Raw genomic sequence first — 25,266 nt, 5'->3', positions numbered from 1 at the left:
AGATGGAGCTATGTAACCCTGTAGGACTTATGCAAGTCAGTAGAGTCATATCATGGTCGGTTTACAAGTCTGTTTGCAAACTGCTCTGTGTCCCTGGCTAGACAGAGGGCAAATGAAAAACACTAGAAGCATCATTACTGAAACTAAAGGGAGAGCTCAAATTAAATCACAGCTCTCAATCCAATAAGGAGTCCCTGGTTTGCCATTACACTCTGCCATTATTCTATTAAGAGTGCTTGCCAGTTAGTCGCTGTTGCCTAATTTGTACATTTTGGCAAGTTATTGCTTCTCTGAGTAAAGCAAGGGATACTTTGCTTCTGCTAATATCTGTCCAGGGCAACTCCCAGAATTTCACTGGATCCCATGTGCTAAGCCCAGCATAGTTTGCACAGAGCTACAGGCAGAAAGAGAACTTTCCATTTTTCTCATATTCATCCAGGGAACAAGCAGGGCTGTCTCTAAAGCAGTGATAGTGAGTGGGGACAGAGGAACACTGAAAAAAAAAATGGGATCAACTGGAAAATAATTTGTATTTATGTACTGCAGAGTAAACCAGAAAACCTGTTTGACCTCAGGTAAAACCAATCCCTCTCTCTGGCTCTCATCTGCTCTATCTGTAAAATGGGGATAGCTGGGAAATGTTAGAGTATTGCCTAAAGGACCCTTCCATGAGTGACACTCAGGGTTTCTTGGTCTCTACCTGGAGGGCAGCCCAAGAGTCTGGAGCATAGACAAACTTACCGAGACTTCGATGCCCCCAGGGGCAAGCTCACCGGTGGACAACGTGGAGTGTCTGTCTTCTCTACGTCCTGGACCAGGGTTGGAGGGTTGAGGCACTGGACTCCTAAGGAGGGGGCCTTGCTGGCCAGCACCTCCACCCAGGAGCATGGAGCCCCGATGGCTCTCATGGTCTCCAGGAAAGACTCCATCATCTGTGACTCCATCAGGGATTGAGGTATCCAGGCAAGGGGCACGGAAATGGAACACACTGCCATGGCTAGCCCAGCGTCTCCCAGAGGTGAGGCCTAGGAAAGACTGGGCATTGCCCCAAAGGAGCAAGAGATAAAGGCAGGCTGGAAGCTGAGCCTATAGGCAAATCTGGAGCTCAACACTTCTTCCACCCACACCCATTTCCCTGCCCTTATTCTCATGAACTTCCAGAAGAAAATTAAAGACACAGATCTAAGGGGTATTCTAGGTAAACATGGGAAGAGAATGGAGGAGAAGAATATTTTTGATGTAGCCTGGGAAAAGGCCAAGAGAGATGAGAGATTATAGGGTCCTTAAGATCATCAAATAGGTCACGATGGGCAAAAATATCAGAAGACAACCTTGTCACCCAGAAGGATCAGCTCTTTACCAGCATTTGCCCATAGGGCTGGACAAAGCTGTCTTAAATTCCCTGCTCCACATGTAAAGCTGAGACCTAAGGAGACCTTTATGCACACCAGTACTGGAACAAGCCTGGTAAATGGTTGTGGAATGAACAAGTGCACTTTATTGCCTGAAAATTAGGTCCTGCAATTCATTAGATCCAGCCTATATAAACGTGAGAGTTTGTGTTGCAAAGGAGATAAGAGCTTTGTAATGTAATGAGCTTCCAGGATCCCTTGAGGCAAACTTTGAATAGTCAACAGTGGAGAGATTGAAGGGAGAGTTACAGCCTGATTTCCTGGAAGAATAATGCCATTCCTCCAAATCAATAAACATTTCCCATCAAAATCTCCCGCTGAGGGAACTGTGAGGCTTACAGTTGCCAGAGGAAAGGAGCTAATTCACAGGCCTAGAGCCACTGGAGCCTGGGTTGGCTAGTACCCATGACCACTGTGGGAGCTTGACCATAAGAAGTTATCAGTTCTGTCCTAGGCCATATGAAGTATTTCAAGATCTACACACTGACTTCCTAGCAAACTCTGATCGTACTGCTGAATGTTTCCCCCTTCCTTAATTTAATTTACTAAACTACTGAAGTTAGGACATCTTGTCCATTAGAGTCCTCTTTACTTATCCCCCTATCCCACAGAACTGATGTTTCCTTTCTGGATTATTTGGAGCCCAATCCTGCTCAGCAACTATCTTTGCAATCTCAGTATTATAAACAGGGTACTCTTTACTTAGAATATATGTCCAAGGATTATGGAACTCATAAAAAATCCACAAATCAGTCCCACTTTTGAAGGAATGGAGCAGATCTGGCAAATCTTTATTAAAAATGGGATGGCTGAGTTATTTGCAGTTGGGCACTAAACAAACCAATGAAGAAACTAAGAAGAAGATTTTGGTCCCATATTTGACGGCACTGCTTCCCTGGCCACCAGTTAATATTTCAGAATTAACCTATTTGACAAATGGTGGCAATGACCTCTGAATCTAAGCACTAGACTTGCCTTAAAATGTATCATCCAGGCAGACCAACTGGTGTCCTGTGGTTTCCCTGAAACCCTTGTTGTGTCTCTCCTAGTTGCTACCCCCAATCTCTCACTCACTGCTGCTGGTTAGAAAATGGCTTTATATAAAAACTGCTTATGGGCTATTTACTACATGAACACACCCGGGAAAAGAGGAAGGGGATGCCCTCTTGAATGAATTCCAATCCATTAGTGAGCATTAAAAAGTACCCAAATAGTGCTTCTGTGCCTTTGCACATACATGTTCTCTTTTAGGCCTGAAAAATACTCCTCCTCCCCTCTCTTGCAGTCCTCAATTATTGGAGGAATACTCACTATTTGCTATTCATTTCAATTATCTCCTCCTCCATGCAGCCTTTCCTGATACACCTCCACCCCCATAAGAGAGGATGCCTCTTCTATCCCCAAAACACCATGTATGTTTCCCTAATATAGTACATAACACATAGTTTTTAAATCTGTCTCCTCCACCAAATGGAAGTCCTTGGGAAATGGACCATGTGTTAGTCATCTCTTTACACCATTGCACCTAGTATTGTTGAAGTAACAAGACACAGCTCCTCTTTTGTCCACTTGAAGGTAAATCTAGTTGGAGAGAGGAGCACATACACACCAAACAATTATTGGACATCCAGGTGCTAATCTATGTGGGACTGACTGAATGAGGGGAATTAAAGCCCAATTCACAGTATCATTGACATCTCCATGGAAGCTGTGATTCATCCTGTTCTGTGATTGTCAGAGCCCTAGTCAAATCCTCTTTCAAATATCTTCTGATCTGTACCCTGTGCATGCCAGGTGCTGCTCAAAAGAGGCAGAGCAAGGAAGGGAAGGGCACAGAATCTGATAAATGCTGAAGTGTGTATGTCACTGAGACCAGTGTGCATGTGAGCATGTCTGTGCACATATAGGCACACATAAGTCTGGGGATTACAGAGACTATGCTATAAACAGTAGAACATCCTTCAGACGAGCATAGGAAAAGAGATTGAGAGGGAAGTGACAGTCAGGAGGCCTGAAAAATAGCCATGTTGATCCCCTTTTCCATACTGTTAGTGTGGGAACTACACTTCCACAAAGGGGTTGTCATCTCTTAGGTCTCTGGAAAGGGCATGTTTGGAGTACACAGGACTTTCAAGGGAAAGTGAGGTGGTGGGAGGAAACTTGGTGAGTATAGGGAATCTTGGAGTGGGATGTAGAAGGTTTGGGTGGTGAACAGAATTGTTACAGGGTCTGAAGTGAGGTACTGAAGTTATTCCTAGGCTGGACTGCATCAGAGATGGATCTGGAATCCTCTGTACCAACAACAGGTGAGAGTTTGGGTTGTAGGGGCTGAGACATGAGGTCAGAAATAAGTTTGTAAATTATTTCAGCACCTTGGACAGAATTGCAGATCAGAGTGTTAGAAGGAAGCTAACCCTTGATGTCCACAGGTCCATGGACAACTCAAGGTCAGTGTGTCCAATGTGGGCTCACCACTTTCCCTACAAACCTGGGTTCTTCCTCCAGTGCTCCTGCCTTAGAATCACTACCCATCTAATTACCCAGTTCTGGAAACTGGGAGTCATTTTGGACTCCTCTCTCCTTTTTCCACATTCCACAGTTCCAGTCTTATTGTCCCCTACCTTGAATAGAAGTCACAATCCACCCCCTTTTCACATTTATAATGCCCCTGTCCTAGTTTAGGCCACCATTTGGTGGGGGGTCAGTGTGTTGTCTGGATTACTATAACATCCTCCTAATCTTTGTGCCTCCAACTGTCTCCCTGCTACAAACATTTTCCCACTCCAATCATTGTCCATGGCAGCTGCAAAGGTGGGTAATCTTTAGAGAACAAACTTGAGCCTTTTACCATTCTGCGTTGGTTGTAAGGATCAGATTGGGGTGATTTGTTGTCGTCTGTGGAGCCCTCTGACACCCTTGGTTTCATTCTGTGCTTTCTCTCACTGGCATTTTTGGAGGCTAAAGGTGATCCATTGTGGGAATGGAGAGAGGCTGCCTCAATCCCCAGTGCTGCCAGCACCTGAAGAAGAGAGAACAGCAGCTGCAGCCAACAATATGTGATTGAGCTTAACATGAATGTGTCCCTTACACATGCGGTGTCACAGAGATGAGGGCATCTAAAACAGAGGAGGTCAGGATTAGAACCTGGGTGGTAGTGGGATTGAGGCATGGCAGGAAGAGTCACCTCTGGGTTATCCCTTTCATTCACACCTTGTAGTATGCCCTGCTGATGCCCTCACCAAATCCATTTTACCAGGTCAGTATACTCATCTTCAGCTGCTTGAGTGTAAGCTGCTAATTGATCGCAGCCACAGTATTTTGTAGAATATTTCCTTTGACTGTACATTTGGCTGGGGCGGGTATGGGGGTATAAAAGGCCAGCCCTCTTGCCTCAAGGTACAGCTAACTTTGTGGTACAAGGCATGCCCCAGAGCTCCCCATGGGATCAGGCTGAAGGTCATCTCTAGCTGAGGCCACCTTCTTGTTTAATTCTCCTCCTGTCCCATCCTACTTCCTGCTCTCTCCTTTTCCTGAGAGCACCCCTCAATAAATCAGTGGCACAAGATCTTCGTTGGGTTCTTTTTAAAGAAAACCTGACCTAAGATGGTCCTTAAGGTACAATGAATCTTCTTACAGTTCCCTAGAATGACAATCTTAATCTAAGTGGTTCATCCAGATCTCTGCCCAATAATGTGCAGCCTGCAACAGACTTCACAAAGCACCCACCCCTCACAGACCTCTTGCTCCTTCCGGAGCATCTCAAGGGCCTCTTGGAACTTCTTCTCCTTGGCTTCAATTTCATCAATTGTTGCCTGGTTCTGCTCCTCATATGCCATGGTGACCACAGCCAAGATCAAGTTGACCAGGTAGAAAGACCCCAAGAAGATGACAAGCACGAAAAAGACCATATACATTTTCCCAGAAGCCCTCAGGGTCTGCAGATTCAAGAGAAAGGAGATCTGTATCGAAAGTTTATGGGCCTCTGACATTGCCAGACTCCTCCAGGAAAAACGTAGGCATGCATCTGACTCCCCAGCTTCCAAACAAGTCTGTAGGGGGACATGCAGATCAATACCTGCTGGTAGAGGCGTTCCCAGGAATCCTGTGTCATGAGGCGGAACAGTGACAGGAAAGCCCAAGCAAAGGAATCAAAGCTGGTGTAGTTAAAATCTGGGTTGTCAGATGTTTTAAGACAGATATAACCTTGAGGGCAGTGGCTGCAGCAAGAATAGAGAAGGTCATCAATTGCATAGCCCCCCTGCTTCTTGGGGGCAATGCAGCCCAGGGCTATAGGAAGACCATAGGGTTTGAAGTCAAAGATTGGAGCTCAAGGCCTGGCCTCCCTCTTGTTAGCTGGATGACCTTGATCTCTCTAAGGCTCAGTTCCTTTTGCCCATTTATTTTTTATTTTATTTTTCTAAAGATTTTATTTATTTATTTGAGAAAAAGAGTGAGAGAGAGAGAGCATGAGAGGGGGGAGGGTCAGAGGGAGAAGCAGGCTCCCCGCTGAGCAGGGAGCCCTACAAGGGGCTCAATCCTGGGACTCTGAGATCATGAACTGAGCAGAAGGCAGATGCTTAACTGACTGAGCCACCCAGGCGCCCCCCTCTTGCCCACTTAAATGGGGATGATAATACTTTCACTTCAGAGTTTCATGCAGAGGGGAGTGGCCTGGGAAGGCCAGCTGACTGCCCAGACATGATCCCATAAGGTGGCAAACTCTCTGCAGGTTCACACCAGGGGAGGGAGAATCAGTATCAATAATTCAGACTTAAAACCTGAGCCATTTGGCATCATCTGCCAACCTGTCCATCAAAGGAGGACTCACATTAGTCAAGTTCACTCACCAATTATATATAACAATGAAAACAACACTTTCCACTTACTGGGCACTTACTGTGTGCCTCTTTCTCTCTCCTAAGTGCTTTACAAATGCTATAAATTAATCATCTGAACCATCCTTTCTTACAGATGTGGAAGCTGAGGTTCAGAGAAAAGAAGACAGTTGCTAAAACCACACAGATGCCAATGTATTCATTCAAAAGGAGAAATATAACTGTCAAGTAGCCTATGAAGACTGACTTATGAAGGAAAGCCAAATTGAAGACGACCACATGGTGAGTATTGGGGTGGGCAGTGCTGGACTGACTCTTCACTCTCTCATGATAAGGGAGTAAGTTGATGTCAAGAAGTATCTCTAACCTAAAGGCATGTGAGGTGTTTACACCTACCTCAGTGGCATGGCTTTGCTGAGAAAACAGTAATACCTGGTTTGTAGTTTGGGATGCTACCACTCCAGCATGCCTCCACTAACACCAATTTCTGGGGCTGTCCTTATTCTAGACATCCATGTAAACACACAATCCTGGGACCCATACAATTGATTAGGGTCCCAGCAACTTGACTATAATTAATACCAATTCTATCTTCAATCTTGATTGGAGATTTGTGAGTTCCTAGACTCTCTAGACCCACATTTAAAGACAGACAGTCTTTTGATTTGCTCTCCAAAGGAGCTAGTCAACCCATTACCTGTAGGTTTGCTAGTTAACTCCAAGGGTAGCCTTATTTCCATGTCTTCCATTAAACTCCACTACAGTTGCTATACATCAATAATGAACTGCTCTGAGAATTAAATGAGACCATACTAGAAAGCTTTTCGCATGGTGCCTTCAGCATAGTAAATATTATATGTAAATTGTAAATTAAAATTCCTGCTATTTTTAACCTGAAGAGACCAAAAGAATGGACTAGAAGAATACATTTGAAAGAATGCTGGAAATCATTAAGTGTTTCCTAGTGCTTGTGAGACCCCGGACTTTCCTCCCACAGTGCCACTGGTCAGTGAGGGCCTTAGCTCAGGGCTCTGGCTTCTCCGTGGCCCAGTACAGGACCCAGTTTCCATCTTCATGGTATGTCCTTCAGGGCTCACTCTGCCCTTCACCCTGAGCTGGCCTCCCTTGCCAACCCAGCCTTATACACTTATTTCCTGGCCAGGACCTGCCCAGCAGGATGTCTGGCCTATTTTGGAGCTGGGTTGTGGGGCCATGAGTGGACCCCATAACTTTACCACAGATAGCGCTTAGGCTACCCTGGAGCCATTGCCATGAGAAATACCATTATCCAGACAGGAAAAAAGACACTGAGGAGGCCTTTGGCTTAGATTTAAGTCAAAGGCAAACTGACATAGGAACAGCCCTATCTCTGAGCCAAAGAACTAAATGCCAAGTGCATTTGTGAAGAAAGAGGCCAAGGACCCTATGTTGATCAAATTCTCAGCTCTATCTGAGATTGTTTGTCTAGTGAGCTGATTAAGGCAAAGCTCCATTTAGGTCCCACCCAGCTCCACTTGGGCAATCTGGGGATGTTAGCCATTCAGGGAGTGGGGTCATATGGGCTTCGGGCTCCAGACCCCCAACATGGAGATGGGAAAGATAAGCCTTGCTGATATGTTGCCTGAACTTTCTGCTCATGCTTGCTCCAGTGGTCAAAGCAGCAGGCAAGCTTGAGGGGAAATCTACCCCTTTGCTTTGTTTCACATTTTGTTCTGCCACCTGGAATGGCCTCCATCCAAACGATCTCTTGTTCAACCAAACTGGAGACATCCTGCCTGTCCTTCAGTGCTCACCGCAACCACCACCTCCAGGAAACCTTCCCTGACCTCCTGCACTGCCTCCCACCATCACCTCACTGTGTCCCCTCAGCCCATGGAACCTCTAGCATAGCACTGCTTCTTCACAGGGTAGCATCTTTATGTATATGCATCAGAGCTCACAAATTGGCAGCTTGCAGGCTGAATTTGGCTTGCAGAAATATTTTGTTTGGCCCACAATATGTAGACATTTTTTGGAATTGGTAGCCAATGTTTGTAGTTGGGAGATTTCACATAAAAATCTGAATTCTTGTCTTTCTTTTTTTAAAAGTTAGATGAGCTGGAAGCAGTGGACCCACATTTCCATGTGGCAACCAAAAGCTGGGCTGAGCAGTGGCTGGCCCTTTTAAATGGGGCACAAACTGTCATCGCCTAGTTCCCACCCAGCCTAATCCTCTCATTTGTTATGTATCTAGCCTCTGTAAGAATTTGAAATGGCAAAGGCTGATGCACCTGTTTCTTCCTCTGTCATGTGTGGATAACAAAACCCATGTGATGGAGTTGTGATGATTAAATGTAGAACATTTCACACAAAATGTATTTATATTAGTTCCTTCCTGGGGTAGATTGTTTGCCAAAATGGCCACAACTATTCTCCTACCTGTATCCATACCCTTTTGCCATAAAATTGGCATAGCTCCTCCAGTCAAGAGGTAAATGTTATCTCTCCATCCCTTGGATTTGCACTGGCCTGTGACTTGCTTTGTTCAATAGAATGCAGAAGTGACATTGTGCCAGTTCTGAACCTAGGTCTCAAGAGACCTTGTACACTTCCACTCTTTCTCTTGGAACCTTCTCTCTGCCCTTGAGAACAAGACCAGGCTAGCCTGCTGGGAGATGAGACCACATGGAACAGAAAAACTGCCCCAGCTGAGACTGTCCTAGATCAGCTGGCCCCTGCTAATCTGTCCATTGTTTGCAGATGTATGAATAAGCTCAGGCAATGCCAGAACACCAGGCTGATCTCAGTTCAACATGCTAATGTGTAGAATCTTGAGCTAAATAAATGGCTAGTGTTGTAAGTCACAAAATCTTGGGGCTGTTTGTTACATAGCAAAAGCTAACTCCTACACTCTCTCCCCATGAGCCTGGGATGGCAAAAGACATGACTTATTAATTTCTACATCACTTTGGGGTCTGCAAACCAGTCTCTATCCAGAAAATGATAATGACAAAGAGGAAGAACTGCTGGGCATCGGTGCTTTGTCATGGGTTGAGCACTCACCCTGCATCAGATCCATTGCCACACAGTAAGGGATCTGAAGTGCCCGGCTTATTATAGTAGAAATCTGCAGGAGAAAGGAAGAAATGAAAGCCATGAATATAGTTCTGAACCCTCTAGCTCAAGTCTTATGTGGTGGAGGCAACACCTCCTAAGTCTTCTGCCTGAGCAAGATGTGTTCCCTTGGCTATGTGCTCTCAGTAGGCATGCTGAGACATTTGGAAGGGGGAATGTCCCATCTGGGAAGCGAAAAGTTGATCAGTGACTTTAGCTCTAAGCCTCCCCCAGCAGAATGATTTGCTCCTAGATTTATAGCTTATTTTCTTGTAAAAGGGACATTGGACAACAGAAAATGGGGACCCAAAAGTAAAACATAGCTCAGGAGAAGCATTTCAGCAGGAAAGAGGAATCAAAATATATTTCTATATAGGTATGCAGGGGCTTCACACCCTTGCCAACCAGACCTTTGTCCCTATGGCAGAAGTTCCACTCTTGTTTTCCATAAGAGGAGTAATTGCCCGTTTCGTTGAGAGTTGCACAATTCTTGACACATTTGTTCTTGAGATTGCCCTTGAAGAGCTGTAGACCCACCAAGGCAAAGACACTCAAGCAGAAGACAGTGAGGATGGTCACATCTGCCAGTTTCCTCACCGAGTGGATCAGAGCTCCCACAATGACCTTCAGTCCTGTGGGAAGATGACAACAACACTCCCACATGGATGAGATACCACACAGAGCACACTTGCATGCCTGGCATACCTGCATCTTAACCATCCTATCCTTTCATTACATATAGGTGTGAGGTACTTTACAAACTTTAGGCAGTTCCAAGCATAGTTCCCCATTTAAACCTTGCAATAACCCTGAGATGGAGACAGAGATTATTGTTCCTTGCAAGAATGTGACAACATACCCAGATGATGTATTTCTTATCATTGTAAGGCTAATAATGATTCAGTCCTGGGAGGCAGCTTGAGGATGGAAACACATGGACCTCAGTGTGTGTGTTGAGAGAGAGAGAGAGAGAGAGAGAGAGATGCAAGGGAGATAGAATGAGACAGAGAAAGAGAGACAGAAACACAAAGACACAGAGAGACAAACACAACAATAGAATGAGACCATGAGAGCATTAGGACAAGCACAGCTGGCAGTAAAGTTGGGGTCTCTGCTTGTTTAAGGAGGGAGGATTTATAACTGTGGAGAATAATATCAGCTTCTTTCAGAGAGCAGATTCACAGTAGCAGAAAGAGCTCTGAACAGAGAAGCAGTCTGAGACTGATCCTTTCCTTGTCATTTTGGTTAACAAATAACCTATTGTGCACTAGCTCTGTTGGTTCTTGGGCTGGGAGCTGAGCAGGGAGCTAAGGCAAGAGCATGTGGTGGGGTTGTTTAACAACTGAGGGGGAATGCCACTGCATTATTGAGCAGGTAGGCACACATAGGAGCAACTCCTAATTGAAGCCTAGGGTGGGGATAGGATGGGGTGGAATGTGAGGAAGTTGGGAGAGACCAGGGAGTCTCCTTGAGAAGGACAAACCTTAGCAGAGGCCTGAGGAATGAGTATGAGTTGAATGAAGAGAGAAAGGACTCTCTTAGTAGAGAAGCAGCATGGCCAAAGCCTGGGAGATGAGCAAAGGCAAGGACTATTTGTAGAACCACAGGTAGATTCTAGAACATGATACAAGGCAGGTAGAGGAGAGAGATGAGATCAGAGAGGGAGTCTGGACTGGACAGGTCTTATAAACAAGACTCAGGGTCTTCCTGGCTAAGACTAGGTGAGAGAGATACCAGGTGGCAGCACTGACTACTTCTCGCTATGGCTCTCTTCATGAGGAAGCTTGTCCAGTGGAAGTTGGCAAAGACTTTCTAATCCTTCACTGCAGAGCCAGACATGGAATGGTAGAAAGGACTTCCCCCATGGCTTGAGTGTTTCTGTTTTCCAGATGAAAGCATGGATTCTCAGGGGTAAGGGAAAGGAGATAATCCTTCAGGCCACAAGGTGGAAGTTGTCTCAATGGTTTGCCTGGTATCTGGCCTCATCATCTTTTCCATCAACCCAGTGAGGGGTAAGGTGTATCCCTGAGATACTGGTGACAACAGAAGTCTTGAAGGCTCGATAAGATAAGCTGTGGTGGAACACTTTTGTTTCTGAATTCTCTGTAATCAAGAATTGCCCAATTCTTTTCTCCTCTGTGCGTCCAAAGACAAGAGTGAGGCTCAAGCTTTCAGGTATATGGAAATGGCAAAGACACTCACAAGAGCCTAGGACTGCCTACACTCTTCCTCCTTATATTCAAGTTTATACCTTTAGTTTAGGGTATAAATGAGAACCTCCAACTGGAGGTTTGCCTGAACCCCACAACAAGAACATAAAATGAGGACATGACCTTCTTGTCATTTATTGATGATGATGTCATGAGGTATTATGCACAGAGCATTGGCCTCGGAATTGGGACACTAGATCTCCAGGTGACACTTTGCCTCATTAGTGGTGAGGACTTGGGATTGTGTTTTCTACTGTCTGGGCCTCAGTTTCTTTGTCTTTTAAATGGGGATAACAGTTTATGCCCTGGAGCTTTATAGGACTCTTACAAAAATCAAAGTAGGACATTAGGCTGTGTAAACCAGCATATGCTCTATGAAAACATGTAATGGTTAAAGCAGCTCACCTGGGATCACAGAAACTGTCTTTAAAGCTCTAAGAACTCTGAATGTCCGCAGGCCTGAGATCCCTCGGAGATCTGTCGTTTCACCAATGTATCTGTAGGACCAGAAGTTGGTCAGTATCTCTGCAAGGAAATGGTCCTGGGAATGTATGCAGCATAAATAAGGACAATTTTGGGTAACAAGAGCCTAAGAAGGACCCAGAATAGACACAAAATCTAGTGGCACTTCCACCTATAGACTGACACTCTGATTTAATTATTGCAATAGCTTTTAAAATGGCCCCTTTGAGAAGATGCATTATGATCCTGAGGGCTCTGTGCACTACATGTATGGATGGGTATTCAAGCATGTGGGCTTGGCCAAGTCTCCTCAAACACTGGTTCCTCAGGCAAAGACCTTCAGGTCAGGTAGGTGCAAGGCTAAGCCTTGTCTGCTCACTTTGACAGGCCATTTATTAGCTCAGAGTTGAGGTCTCTGACTTCTACCTGAAGGTATGGGACTAATCCTAAAGGGACCATCAACGTAACACTTAGAAGCAAGGAAACCCCAGGCCATGCAGTTTCATATAAGGAAGCTGGATAGAGATGAGGAAACATCCCCAGAGCGTGAGCCACCCAGGAGCCCCATGCAGACATATACATCAGCATGGAGAAATACTCACGCCAGGGTAATGACACTAAAATCCAGCCAGTTCCAAGGATCTCGCAGGTAAGCAAACTCATTTAGACATAATCCTCTTGCCAGTATCTTTATCAAGGCTTCAAAGGTGTAAATGACAGTGAAGACATACCTGAGAAGGAAGGGGGAAAAGAGTATTAACTGTGCCATAGAGAGAGTTCAGAGGGGAGCTACTAGGATGGCTCCATAGGGAAATGTGTAAAGATCATCAGCAAGGTGGGGAAAAGGAAGAAGTTAAGGTAAGGAGGCAAGACCGGGGAACTCAGAGAAGTCACACAGATGGAGATGGATGTGTGCAGCTGAGAAAGTTGGCAGCATCTTTGGCTTGAAAACGTGGGCAGAGGGCAATGGTAGGTATAGAACCACCAGAAGGTTCAGAACAAGGATGCTCCTGTTTGCTGAGGTACCCAGGGGGAAGCTGAAAGCTCCTCTCCCAATCTGCTGTTGGCTGACATGTGGAAGAGGTGGAGGCCCTGCTATGTCCCTCCTCTCCAAACTTCTCTACTTCCAACTGTCTTTTCTTCGCCCACCATCCTTGGTCTGCAAGTGTTTTTGGACTCAGGAATCCCAGTCTAAGAGCCATATAAGGCAGGAAACAACTAGGTGTCATTTAAGAAAAAAACATCTAAACATTTTCTCTGGAGGATGGGTCTTGCCAGAGGAAGTCATCTCAAATAGTCTTTTGAGTCTGCTGGGCACTTTGTGGCTTTGGAGGTGAAGAGATGGATCTAGAGCTGAGGTTGAGAGTAAGGTAGTGTTTCTCAAGTATTCAGAATCCCTCAGTCACCTATGGCAGGAGTTTTCAAACTCTAGCAAGTATCTGAACCACCCGGAGGGCTTGTTCAAACATAGTTTTCTGGGTTCTACCCCCAGGGTTTCTTATTTAGTAAATCAAGCATAGGGCCTAAGAGTGTGCATTTCTAACACATTCCCCAGCTGATGTTAATGCTGCTAGCCAGAGGGAACTACCCTTCCAGAACCAAAGGGATTCAGATGCACACATAATTTTGGGTACAGTCAATTTTTTAAATTATAAAATCATAAACATAAACACTGGTATTAAAAATGGAAAGAGTTGATTACATATGGCAGATTGAACATATGTATTTACCTCTATCCTTTCTGAAATCCTTCTTAAATGTTAGTAGAAGGATTTTTTCTTTTTTTTTTTTTAAAGCAAAAACCCAGTAAGAGGGAGATAATGGAGAACACAACAACAGCATTTTGGAAACTAGGAAGCAGATGGATGGGTAGTAACTGACAGAGCAGACCCAAGAAAGCTAAAACCTGAGCTGGGAAGTGGGGAGTTCCCAGAAGCAAGCCAACCCACATTGCAGGACTGCTTAGGACGTAGAGACACTAAATACTTCTGAAAGTGGGGTTTTGGGAGAGGTTGTCAGGTGGAGCTGGATACTGCTTGAAAGTCTTTACAAGAAACAGCTATTCACTGAGGAACCCATTCAGTGAAGAACTGCCTCCTCTGCTCTGGAAATAGATTGGATGTTCATTCTTTCAAGAGTTGAACAAGAGGGAGAGAGAGTTACATGCTGAAACAAGAGTATAAAGGACACTTTATACATTGAAAGGCAGGCAACCCTCCCACCACCTACTCCCTTCTGCCTTTCAGTTAATTTCTAGAAGCCTGACAGTCAGGTTAATAGCCCAAGAAGATGCTATATTTTTAATGTGAACCACTAGGCAATGAGCATCAGGAATTGGAAGGATGCTTCTAACATCAAAGACTAAAGCAACCAAACAGGAAAGAAAGAAAAGCAAGAGACAATGCAGGGAGCAGAAGAAAAGTTAGGAAAAAATTATCATGAATATTTTTAGAGAATTAAGAGATGAGAAGATATGGGATACATAGAACAAGAACAGAAGGCTGTAAAGACTATTCAAGGAACAAAACAGAACTTTTGAAAAGAAAAATGTGATAGCAAAAGTAAAACATTAATAGAAGAGCTGAAAAAAAGGCGAAGAAATCTTACAGGAAGTGGGACGAAAAAAATGATGAGAGGTAGTTTATAAGCATGAACATTAGAGAGTCAGACCAGCAGGTACAATGTCTGACCAATAGGAGATCTAGAAATAGACAGAGAGACTAGAGAAAATTATCAAAGAAATAATTCAAGAAAATTTCTGCAAACTGAAGGATCTAAGAATTCAGTTAGAAATACCCAGAAGTGTTCAGGAAAATGAATGAATGTCAAGGCATAACATCACCAAATTTCATAACATTGTACACAGACAGAAAACCCTAACTTTTTTTGAGGGAGTGAAAATCACAGGGTACAACCAGAGGATTAAGAATCAAAATATCATCAGGTTTCTCAATGGCAACCTTGGACAGTATCAGACAATGGAACAAATACCTTCAAAATTTTGAGGAAAATAATTTATAATATAGAATTTCTTCCCCAGATAAACTGTTATATTGAGGGCAAAATAAAGACAATTACAGATATACCAAGTCTCAGAAAATGTACTTTCCATCTAACCTTCTGAGAAAGTTACCATAGGATGCTCCACCCAATTAAGAAAGTAACCAACAAAGAGGAAGATCTGGGGATGCAGGGGAGAGACAAATGGAATCCAAAAGAAAACGGAGAAGGGAAAATCTCCAGAAAAGAGCCGTACATCATGCTTCAAGAACACCTAAGCCATATTGAGTCAGGAGATGGAGGACTCCAGGAGTGATTTCCCCAAGAAAAATGGAACCTGATGGATAGCCTGATATGTTTGACTAAATTGAAGCAATGAATAAACTCTGGAGAAGAGTTGGGAACAAATTAGGGTAAAGACATAGAAAACAGAGCAAATGAAGCAATGAAATCTTTATTAACTCCAGAGAAAGCAAAAAGGAGCATGTACTCAAAGGACATTGCACAGCACAGTTATGATGCCATTTGCTTGGCAATACTATTACATAATCATGTCTGTAGTCAGATGACATACATATCATCTGATTACCTAACCCAAAATGATAGTATAACTACAACATGAAGATAAGTGTGAGCGGAATTGTGTGTGGGTATGTGCACCTAATTCTTTTTTTTCCATAACAGAAAGCCAATAGATAATATCTAAAGTGGAAGAATAAAATATATAGTACAAGTATCTTATCAGAGAGAAGGGAGTATCAGAATAAAGAGGTAAAAAAGCGGAGAGCACTTGCCTCTGGAAATACAGGATTAAGGGTGAGGAGATGAGCAGCATGAAATTGTTGTTTTTGTTAGGATTTTTGTAGAACTCTGCGACCTTTTAAATCATAAACCTGTATATCTTATATAAAAGTAAAAATCACATTAAAAAGAGAATAGCAGTAATGTCTTTTCATATCTGCGAGAGGGAAATAGTGTTTGAAATTATTCACGAAGAAATCTATATCTGGCTGGATGGCTGCTTGAGCTGTCAGCTTTCATATCTTGTTGGTTCCCCCCCCCCCCAACTCTTTATGTTTTCTAAATTAGAAAATCTTAACTCAGAATTATAGGTTGTTGGGAAGCTTTGACGGATATTTCTGGCTTTTCAGATCAAGTGCAGATCCAGAAATTATGGAGAGAGTTCTAAAGACTATTTTCAGTGTTTTACCAGAGGACGTGAGCAGAGGCTTTAGCACCACCCGAAGCTGGAGGGTTGAAGGTCTCAACTCAGGGGACAGTAGCTGACAGTCACATCCTCTTTCTGGTGGCATTTGGCTCACAGAGTATTTTTTCATGTTCTGTTGCAATGTTTGGATGCGATTTTTAATATGCAAAGGACACTCCTGACGGAGGAAGAAAATCACTGGGTATTGAGAAAAAGTCAAACTCTCAGCCATTGAGCCATTTGCCCCACTGTTCAGTTTTAAGAAATCCTGGTGTCTAATCATGAAAAAATTCTGATGTTTAGGCCCCGAAGTCAAAGATCCATACTGTTCAAAATCCTGAATGTATCACTGAGACCCACCATGTGTATTAGCAGAAATGGTAATTTTAAAATATTTTATTCCTTATTTTAAAACACTATAAGCCTTTTCTGTTTGCCAGTCACAGCAATTCAGTGTGAGAAAGCAGCATCTTATACTCACTTTCATCTCAGCCCTGTAGGCTGAGGAGACTCATACTAAGTGGCCACAGTCAGTTTGTATTCACAATTTCCACTGTGTCCCTCAAAGGCAATTCAGGGTCTGAAGGCATGCTATGGACCCCCATTGTTTTCCACGAATGAGGAATGTAGTACATTTGGAAGGAGCATCTTTCATTTGTATTGTGATGCCTTTCCTTGCTGACCACATGGCCAGAGCTTCTTCAATACCAATTCAACATATCTTTTCTTTTTTTCCCAAAAGTGGTGAAATATACATAATATAAAATTTACTGCTGTCACCATTTTTTAAAAAAGATTCTATTTATTTATTTGACACAGAGAGAGATTGCGAGAGCAGGAACACAAGCAGGGGGAGCGAGAGAGGGAGAAGCATGCTCCCTGCTGAGCAAGGAGCCCAATGTGGGGCTCGATCCCAGGACCCTGGGACCATGACCTGAGCCGAACGCAGATGCTTAGTGACGGAGCCACCCAGGCGCCCCTGCTGTCACTATTTTAAGTATGCAATTCAGTGGCATTAAGTGTATTCACAATGTTGTGCAACCACGACCACTATCCATCTCCAGAACTTCTTTATTATCCCAAACAGAAACTCTGTACTAATCAAACAACCCCCCAGTCCTCCTTCCCCTACTCCCTGGCAACCCCAATTCTACTTTCTGTCTCCATATAGTCCTATTCTAGGTACCTCATATAAGTGGAATCAGACAAGTCATACAATTTGTCCTTTTGTATCCAGCTAATTTTACTCAGCATAATGTTTTAAGGTCCATCCATGTTGTAGCGTGTGTCAGAATCTCATTCATTTTTAATGCCGAAAAATATTCTATCATCCATACAATAGATCTATCACATTTTGTTATCCTTTCAGCTGTTGATGGACATTTGGATTGTTTACACCTTTTGGCTCTTGTGAATAATGCTGCTATGAACCTTGGTGCACAAGCTAACATGCATTTTTAAGTTTACAAGTTAATCTTTAATTAATTAAACCAGAAATCTCTTCTTTTAAAATTAGCTTCATGATAAATAAAACAAAAAGTCATTGAGCACTTCTCTCTCACGTATATGGTGAATGTATACTGAAAACTGATACATCATAGTTTTATTAAACTGTAAAGTAAAATGTCTGCTTGTTTACATACATAACAGTCATTGATTTTAAAAGCCAGTCACATAATAAGAAATCTAGTAGTTCCGATAAAGCAATTCCATCAATTGTTTCCTGCTTTCTTTCCAACTACAATATTTGTCATTGATTTGGAAGCTGGTTTCATGTCTTACCAGCAAGGGTATAGCTGTAGTTGTTTTTGCTGCGAGGAGGAATGAGGACACTATAGTTTTCATGTCTTTTCAACCTTTAAGATCAAGTTTTGATAATTTGTACTGGAAAGCCTAATTTTGTTTTTGTACTAGAAATAATCAACTGGTTTAAAAGTGAGGCTGATAAGCTTTATTGGAAAATAATATGGAAGTTTTGGTAGGTGTATATTATTATTTGATGAAAATGTTATTAGCAGATAATAAACTGGGTGCTAGGACAAAAGGCTCATTGATCCAATAACATTCAATGATCCATTTTCATTGTCATGCTGCCTGTTTTCTTGTTTATTTTTTATCTGCCTTTGTGAGATTATCCACATCCATTGTCCACTTGTCTCATGACTTGTCTCAGATTCAAGCTTTGTATTTATGACAGAGTCGATTTATTATTTTTATTTGTGACCTTATTTCATATTGTGAGGTTTACTTTTCTATTTTCATCACCATTGTTGTATTTCTGCAAACCACTTTTGAAATGATTCATTTTTTTTTGAACTGTGATATTATGCAATTCAACAGTAACAGTGATAAATCCAAGTTTAACAAATGTAAACAGGAACTGTCGGGTGACAATAAAGCACATTAGTTAGGATAAACTATGTAAGATTAACTTCATGTTAACCAGTATGAACTGTCAGTCCATGAAACACATACATTGCTTTTAAGAACACAATAGCCAAACTGTGGAAAGAGCCAAGATGTCCATCAACAGATGAATGGATAAAGAAGATGTGGTATATATACACAATGGAATATTATGCAGCCATCAAAAGGAATGAGATCTTGCCATTTGCAACGACGTGGATGGAACTGGAGGGTATTATGTTGAGCAAAATAAGTCAAAAAGAGAAAGACATGTATCATATGACCTCACTGATATGAGGAATTCTTAATCGCAGGAAATAAACTGAGGGTTGCTGGAGTGGGGGGTGGGGTGGGAGGGATGGGGTGACTGGGTGATAGACACTGGGGAGGGTATGTGCTCTGGTAAGCGCTGTGAATTGTGCAAGACTGTTGAATCTCAGATCTCTACCTCTGAAACAAATAATGCAATATATGTTAAGAAAAAAAAGAAGAAGAAGAAGAAGGTAGCAGGAGGGGAAGAATGAAGCAGGGGAAATCAGAGGGGTAGATGAACCACGAGAGACGATGGACTCTGAAAAACAAACTGAGGGTTCTAGAGGGGAGGGGGGTGGGAGGATGGGTTAGCCTGGTAATGGGTATTGAGGAGGGCACATTCTGCATGGAGCACTGGGTGTTATGCACAAACAATGAATCATGGAACACTACATCTAAAACTAATGATGTAATGTATGGGGATTAACATAAGAATAAAAAAAAAGAACATAAAAAAATCAGAAATTCTATGAAAATTATGATCAATCTTACATTTCAGATTTTTAAACTATCTATGCATGAAAGGATTGCATTGCTTTTCCTTCTGTATCTGTCAAATGATATAGAGGCTACTGAGAGACTAGGGACCAACGGAGATCCTTGGACAACTTATTGAGAAACATTGTAGGAGAGGGAGCTACCTGAATTGCTATGCAAAACAGAGAAGAATTTGGAATTCTGGGGACAATACAGAAGGAAGACAGTGAGGCAGAGAGGTGGAAAAGCAACCCAAAGGGACAATTTATGAGAGAAGATTATAAATCAGCCTCATTTACCAAGATAGATCAAATGAAATACTGGCAAGTTGAATCCAGCAATGATCAAGCTGGAACTATTAAAACTAGACTGGAAAATTTATTAATGTAACCTACTATATTAACAGATGAAAGACCACATGATAATCTTAATGAAATAGAAATATTGAGAAAAACCAATATCTATTCATAATAAAACTCTTAACAAACCAAGAGTGGAAAGAAATTTCCATAACTTGATAAAGGCTAATTATGAGACTCCTTTAGTCATCATGATAATAGTGAAAATTAGAAGCATACTCTTTAAAATCAAGGGCAGGGGTGCCTGGGTGGCTCAGTCGTTAAGCGTCTGCCTTTGGCTCAGGTCATGATCCCAGGGTCCTGGGATCGAGCCCCGCATCGGGCTCCCTGCTCAGCGGGAAGCCTGCTTCTCCCTCTTCCACTCCCCCTGCTTGTATTCCCTCTCTCGCTGTGTCTCTCTCTGTCAAATAAATAAATAAAATCTTTAAAAATAAAAAAAAATAAAAATAAAAATAAAAATAAATAAAATCAAGGGCAAAAGAAATATGCTTGCTGTTGCAGCTTCAGTTCAGCAATGTGCTGAATGTCCAGCCAGTTCAACAAGATAAGAAAAACAAACAAGTCATATGAGATGCATAAAGAAAGAAACAAGTTCATCATTATTTGCAGATGATATAATTGTTTAAATAGAAAACTAAGCGAATCTATAGAAAAATGTTGAACTTGTTCAGTTCAGCAAGGTTGCTGGGTGCAAAACCAGTATGTAGACATTAGTAACACTAATATATTTTAGCAATAAAAATAAATATTCAAAAGGATAACCAAAATTATCATGTACCTAGGGATAAGAAATGTAAGAACTTTATGTAAGACAATATTACAGAAGAATATAAAAGAAGGCCTGTATAAATCGGGAGATATCCCATGCTGATGTGAGGGAAAGCTTGATATCATAAATGTGGCAATTCTTCCAGTCATAATAAATAAATTCAGTAGATTTACAATCAAAGTTTCAACAGATTTATAAGTGAAAAGCTTGAAAATGTGACGCTTAATTTGATATAGAAAAGTAAAGAGAAGGACTAATAATTTTCAAGAGGGCAAATAAGGATGGGTGTTCTAATCAACAGGTCAAATTTTATTATCAAACATTTAGACCAGTGTGGTGTTGACTGATGGAATAACAAATCAATGACCAGGAGAAACAGACATGCTATGCACAAGAATCTGGTGCATGACAGAGGTAGTAGAAGGAATCATTCAGGGAATGATGATCCATTAAAAATGGTGGGATAATCCATACAGAAAAATATCAGAGCCTATCTCAAGCCATGTGCATACACACTAAAGTCTAGGGGGGGATGGAATATCTAAATGTAGAAAGAAACTAAGACTTTTAGAAGAAAATACAGAAAACCTTTATGGAATATTATACAGCAGTAAAAAATGAATAAGTCTACATGTATCTACTTAGACCCATCTCAAAAACACAATATTGATTTTTAAAAAGCATCAGCTAGAGCGTGCATACAATATGATGTCATTCATATATATTTGAAAAGACACAAAACAGTACTTTTTTTTTTTAAGATTTTATTTATTTTTTGACAGAGAGAGAGACAGCGAGAGAGGGAACACAAGCAGGGGAAGTGGGAGAGGGAGAAGCAGGCTCCCCACTGAGCAGGGAGCCAGGCTTGGGGCTCCATCCCAGGACCCTGGGATCATGACCTGAGCCGAAGGCAGACGCTTAACGACTGAGCCAGCCAGGTGCCCCTCAAAACATTACTTTATGCATGCAGCGCCAGGTACCCCTTCCCCTGTTCGCCACAGGTTCCATTTCATTTCATGTGTTCTTCTCCAGGTGAGAAAATATTTATTTTTCCACTGCACTTTTCCCTGCAACCTTTAAGATCAAATGTTTCTCCAGATTCTCAGTATGGCTAGTGATGGGTGTCCTAGGGCCATGAAAGGGCCGCTTCAGTGATTCTCTGTGAGCTCAGGGGATGGGGATGGTGGGATATCCCCCTGCATTTTTCATCTCCAGCTGGGACCCAATCTGATACATTCTTCCCCTCTTTGGCTGCAGTGAATCTCTCGTTTCTTTCAGAGCCCAAGAAGGGATTTAAAAATGAAATATGTATATGAAATCTTCCCACAAGCAGACAGAGAGGCAGGTAGCAGTGCAAAGCTAATGTTTCAGGGAGCGATCATGGCTGGGAGGGGAGATAAGGGATAGGAACTGCTTGTGTCCAAAACACTGTATCAAGAACGTGGTGATAGGACCGGCTTCTGATTCCTCGCTGGCTGTGATCTCATTTCTACTCAAGAATACATAGCATGATCTTTGTAATCCCAGACTGTGCCAGGGATATTTACTCCTTTCCTCTGGGCTCCCAGCAACATGGTAAACAACCAATGGCTGTTATCAGTTTGCCTTTCAAAAATAAAATCTGGAATCTGATCATTTTTTTAAATTTTATTATGTTATGTTAGTCACCATACATCATTAGTTTTTGATGTAGTGTTCCACGATCCATTGTTTTCGTATAACACCCAGTGCTCCATGCAGTACATGCCCTCCTTAATACCCATCACCAGGCTAACCCATCCCCCCATGCCCCTCCCCTCTAAAACCCTGAGTTTGTTTCTCAGAGTCCATAGTCTCTCATGGTTCATCTCCCCCTCCGATTCCCCCCCCCCTTCATTTTTTCCCTTCCTTCTCCTAATGTCCTCCATGCTATTCCTTATGTTCCACAAATAAGTGAAACCATACGATAATTGACTTTCTCTGCTTGACTTATTTCACTTAGCATAATCCCCTCCAGTCCCATCCATGTTGATGTAAAAGTTGGGTATTCATCCTTTCTGGTGGCTGAGTAATATTCCATTGTATATATGGACCACATCTTCTTTATCCATTCATCTGTTGAAGGGTATCTTGGCTCTTTCCACAGTGTGGCTATTGCAGACATTGCTGCTATGAACACTGGGGTGTATATGGCCCTTCTTTTCACTACATCTGTGTCTTTGGGGTAAATACCCAGGAGTGCAATTGCTGGGTCATAGGGTAGCTCTATTTTTAAATTTTTGAGGAACCTCCACACTGTTTTCCAAAGTGGCTGTACTAACTTGCATTCCCACCAACAGTGTAAGAGGGTTCCCCTTTCCACACAACCTCCCCAACGTTTGTTATTTCTTTCCCTGTCCATTTTTGCCATTCTAACTGGTGTAAGGTGGTATCTCAGTTGTGGTTTTGATTTGGATTTCCCTGATGTCTAATGATGATGAACATTATTTCATGTGTCTGTTAGCCATTTGTATGTCTTCTTCAGGGAAGTGTCTTTTCATATCTTCTGCCCATTTTTTGACTTGATTATTTGTTTTTTGGGTGTTGAGTTTGAGTTTTTTATAGATCTTGGATAGCAGCCCTTTATCTGCAGTGTCATTTGCAAATATCTTCTCCCACTCTGTGGGTTGCCTCTTTGTTTTGTTGACTATTTCCTTTGCTGTGCAGAAGCTTTTTATATTGATGAAGTCCCAAAAGTTCATTTTTGCTTTTGTTTGACTAGCTTTTGGAGATGTATCTTGAAAGAAGTTGCTGTGGGCGATGTCAAAGAGGTTACTGCCTATGTTCTCCTCTAGGATTTTGATGGATTCCTGTCTCACATTGAGCTCTTTCATCCATTTTGAGTTTATCTTTGTGAATCGTGTTAGAGAATGGTCGAGTTTCATTCTTCTGCATGTGGCTGTCCAATTTTCCCAGCACCATTTATTGAAGATACTGTCTTTTTTCCATTGCATGTTTTTTCCTGCTTTGTCAAAGATTATTTGACCGTAGAGTTGAGGGTCCATATCTGGGTTCTCTATTCTGTTCCATTGGTCTATATATGCCATCCCGGCATATATAACATAATAAACATAATTTAACATAATAAAATTAAAATGAAGGCATTGATGCTTTCAATGCCATCCCGATCAAAATTCCAATGACATTTTTCAAAGTGCTGGAACAAACAATCCTAAAATTTGTATGGAATCAGAAAAGACCCCGAATTGCCAAGGAAATGTTGAAAAAGAAAAACAAAGCTGGGGGCATCATGTTGCCTGATTTCAAGCTATATTACAAAGCTGTGATCACCAAGAATCTGATCATTTTCATGGGGCCAAAGATGCTGAACATCATCCAGTACCTACCACATACATTTCTAGAAATGAGACCAGATAGGTAGATTTTTTATATTTTATATTATTTTCAAAGTGTGTTTATAAAGCAAGTTTTGTCAACAATTCAGTTCATACAAAATTGAGGAAGAATGAATTTAGTAATAGTGGGAATGGAAATTGGCACAGCTTTGGAAAACAATTTGGTAATATTTCAAAAATTAACCCAGCAACTCCACTTCTGAGAATTCATCTCTCACAGGTACCCATGTTATGTGTGCAAAGATGTGTGTGTAAGGAAGGATACTCACTGAAGAATCATGATTGCAGAATATGAGGATTATGTTGATTAGGACCAACAGAAATGCCTATCAATAGGATAATAGTTAAATAAATTTTGCTTCATCCATATAAGTGAAACCTATTCAATTTCTACAGAACATCAGGTGCTAGGATTTTCATTAGGATTTCAGTGAATCTATAGATTAATTTGGGCAGCACTGGCATTTTAACAGCTGGTGAGTTGTCTAATCCCTGAACACAAGATACTGCTAAATTTATTTGATACTTTAAAATTTCTCTCAGTTGTGTTTTGTTATCTTTCAGTATAAAAGTCTTGCACATATATTTTTTAACAGCTTTTGGATTCATTATTTCTACTGTTTTTCTATTTCTTTTTTTAAAAGATTTTATTTATTTATTTTAGAGAGAAATAGAGAGCACAAGCAAGGGGAGGGGTAGAGGAAGAGGTTGAGAGAGAATCTCAAGCCTACTCTGCACTGAGCAGGGAGGCCAAGCTGGGGCTTGATCCCAAGATCCTGAGATCATGACCTGAGCTGAAATCAAGAATCAGATGCTTAACTGACTGAGCCACCCAGTGCCCCTGTTTTTCTATTTCTTAACGTGTTGTTTTTCTTTGAAATTGTTAATTCTTCTTCCCATTTTCCTTTCATTATTGTTCTTTTTCTAGTTTTATATTAGGTGCTTAAATAATTATTTTCATTTTGTACTGAAATAAATATTCTGTTTCAATGCAGATTATTATTTTTATTATTAATTATTCAGATTGCCCCCTGAACACATCTTTAACTGTATTCTATAGGTTCTGATTAAAGTGCTTTTTAAATTTTTTCTTCTCTAGAAATTCTATAATTTTAATTTGTAGTATTTTTTTTATCTAAGAGTTGAAAGGTTTTTAACATTACCAAATGGAAAGGGCTTTTTTTCCCTCTAATTTTGTTTTTACTTTATCACTGTGTGATCAGAGAATGTTTCCTGTATTACTTTTACTTTTTGGAGCTGATTGAGGTTTTGTTGTGATTTAATATTTGGTCAGTTTGTATGGAGGTATATTCTCTATTTTTAGGGAATACAGTTTGATATAGGTGAATC

General features: G+C 41.7%; 1 protein-coding gene across 3 annotated transcripts in view; it reads right to left on the bottom strand.

The window, feature by feature from the left end:
- SCN10A (sodium voltage-gated channel alpha subunit 10) overlaps nucleotides 1-25,266 on the bottom strand; it is a 91,490-nt gene that overhangs the window by 54,692 nt on the left and 11,532 nt on the right. For 2 of the 3 annotated variants that reach the window (XM_021705864.1, XM_021705865.1), the window contains exons 4-11: nucleotides 12,615-12,743; nucleotides 11,956-12,047; nucleotides 9,781-9,972; nucleotides 9,290-9,356; nucleotides 5,488-5,629; nucleotides 5,150-5,347; nucleotides 4,261-4,431; nucleotides 742-1,035 (exon numbers count right to left, since the gene is read on the bottom strand). In XM_021705864.1, the coding sequence (XP_021561539.1) occupies nucleotides 742-1,035; nucleotides 4,261-4,431; nucleotides 5,150-5,347; nucleotides 5,488-5,629; nucleotides 9,290-9,356; nucleotides 9,781-9,972; nucleotides 11,956-12,047; nucleotides 12,615-12,743 (1,285 nt within the window). The remainder of the gene's footprint in view (nucleotides 1-741; nucleotides 1,036-4,260; nucleotides 4,432-5,149; nucleotides 5,348-5,487; nucleotides 5,630-9,289; nucleotides 9,357-9,780; nucleotides 9,973-11,955; nucleotides 12,048-12,614; nucleotides 12,744-25,266) is intronic. The other variant, XM_021705866.1, reaches the window with a different exon arrangement.

Source organism: Neomonachus schauinslandi, chromosome 1, assembly GCF_002201575.2.
Source record: "Neomonachus schauinslandi chromosome 1, ASM220157v2, whole genome shotgun sequence".
Classification (NCBI taxonomy): Eukaryota; Metazoa; Chordata; class Mammalia; order Carnivora; family Phocidae; genus Neomonachus; species Neomonachus schauinslandi.
This window is presented reverse-complemented; position numbering and strand designations above follow the sequence as displayed.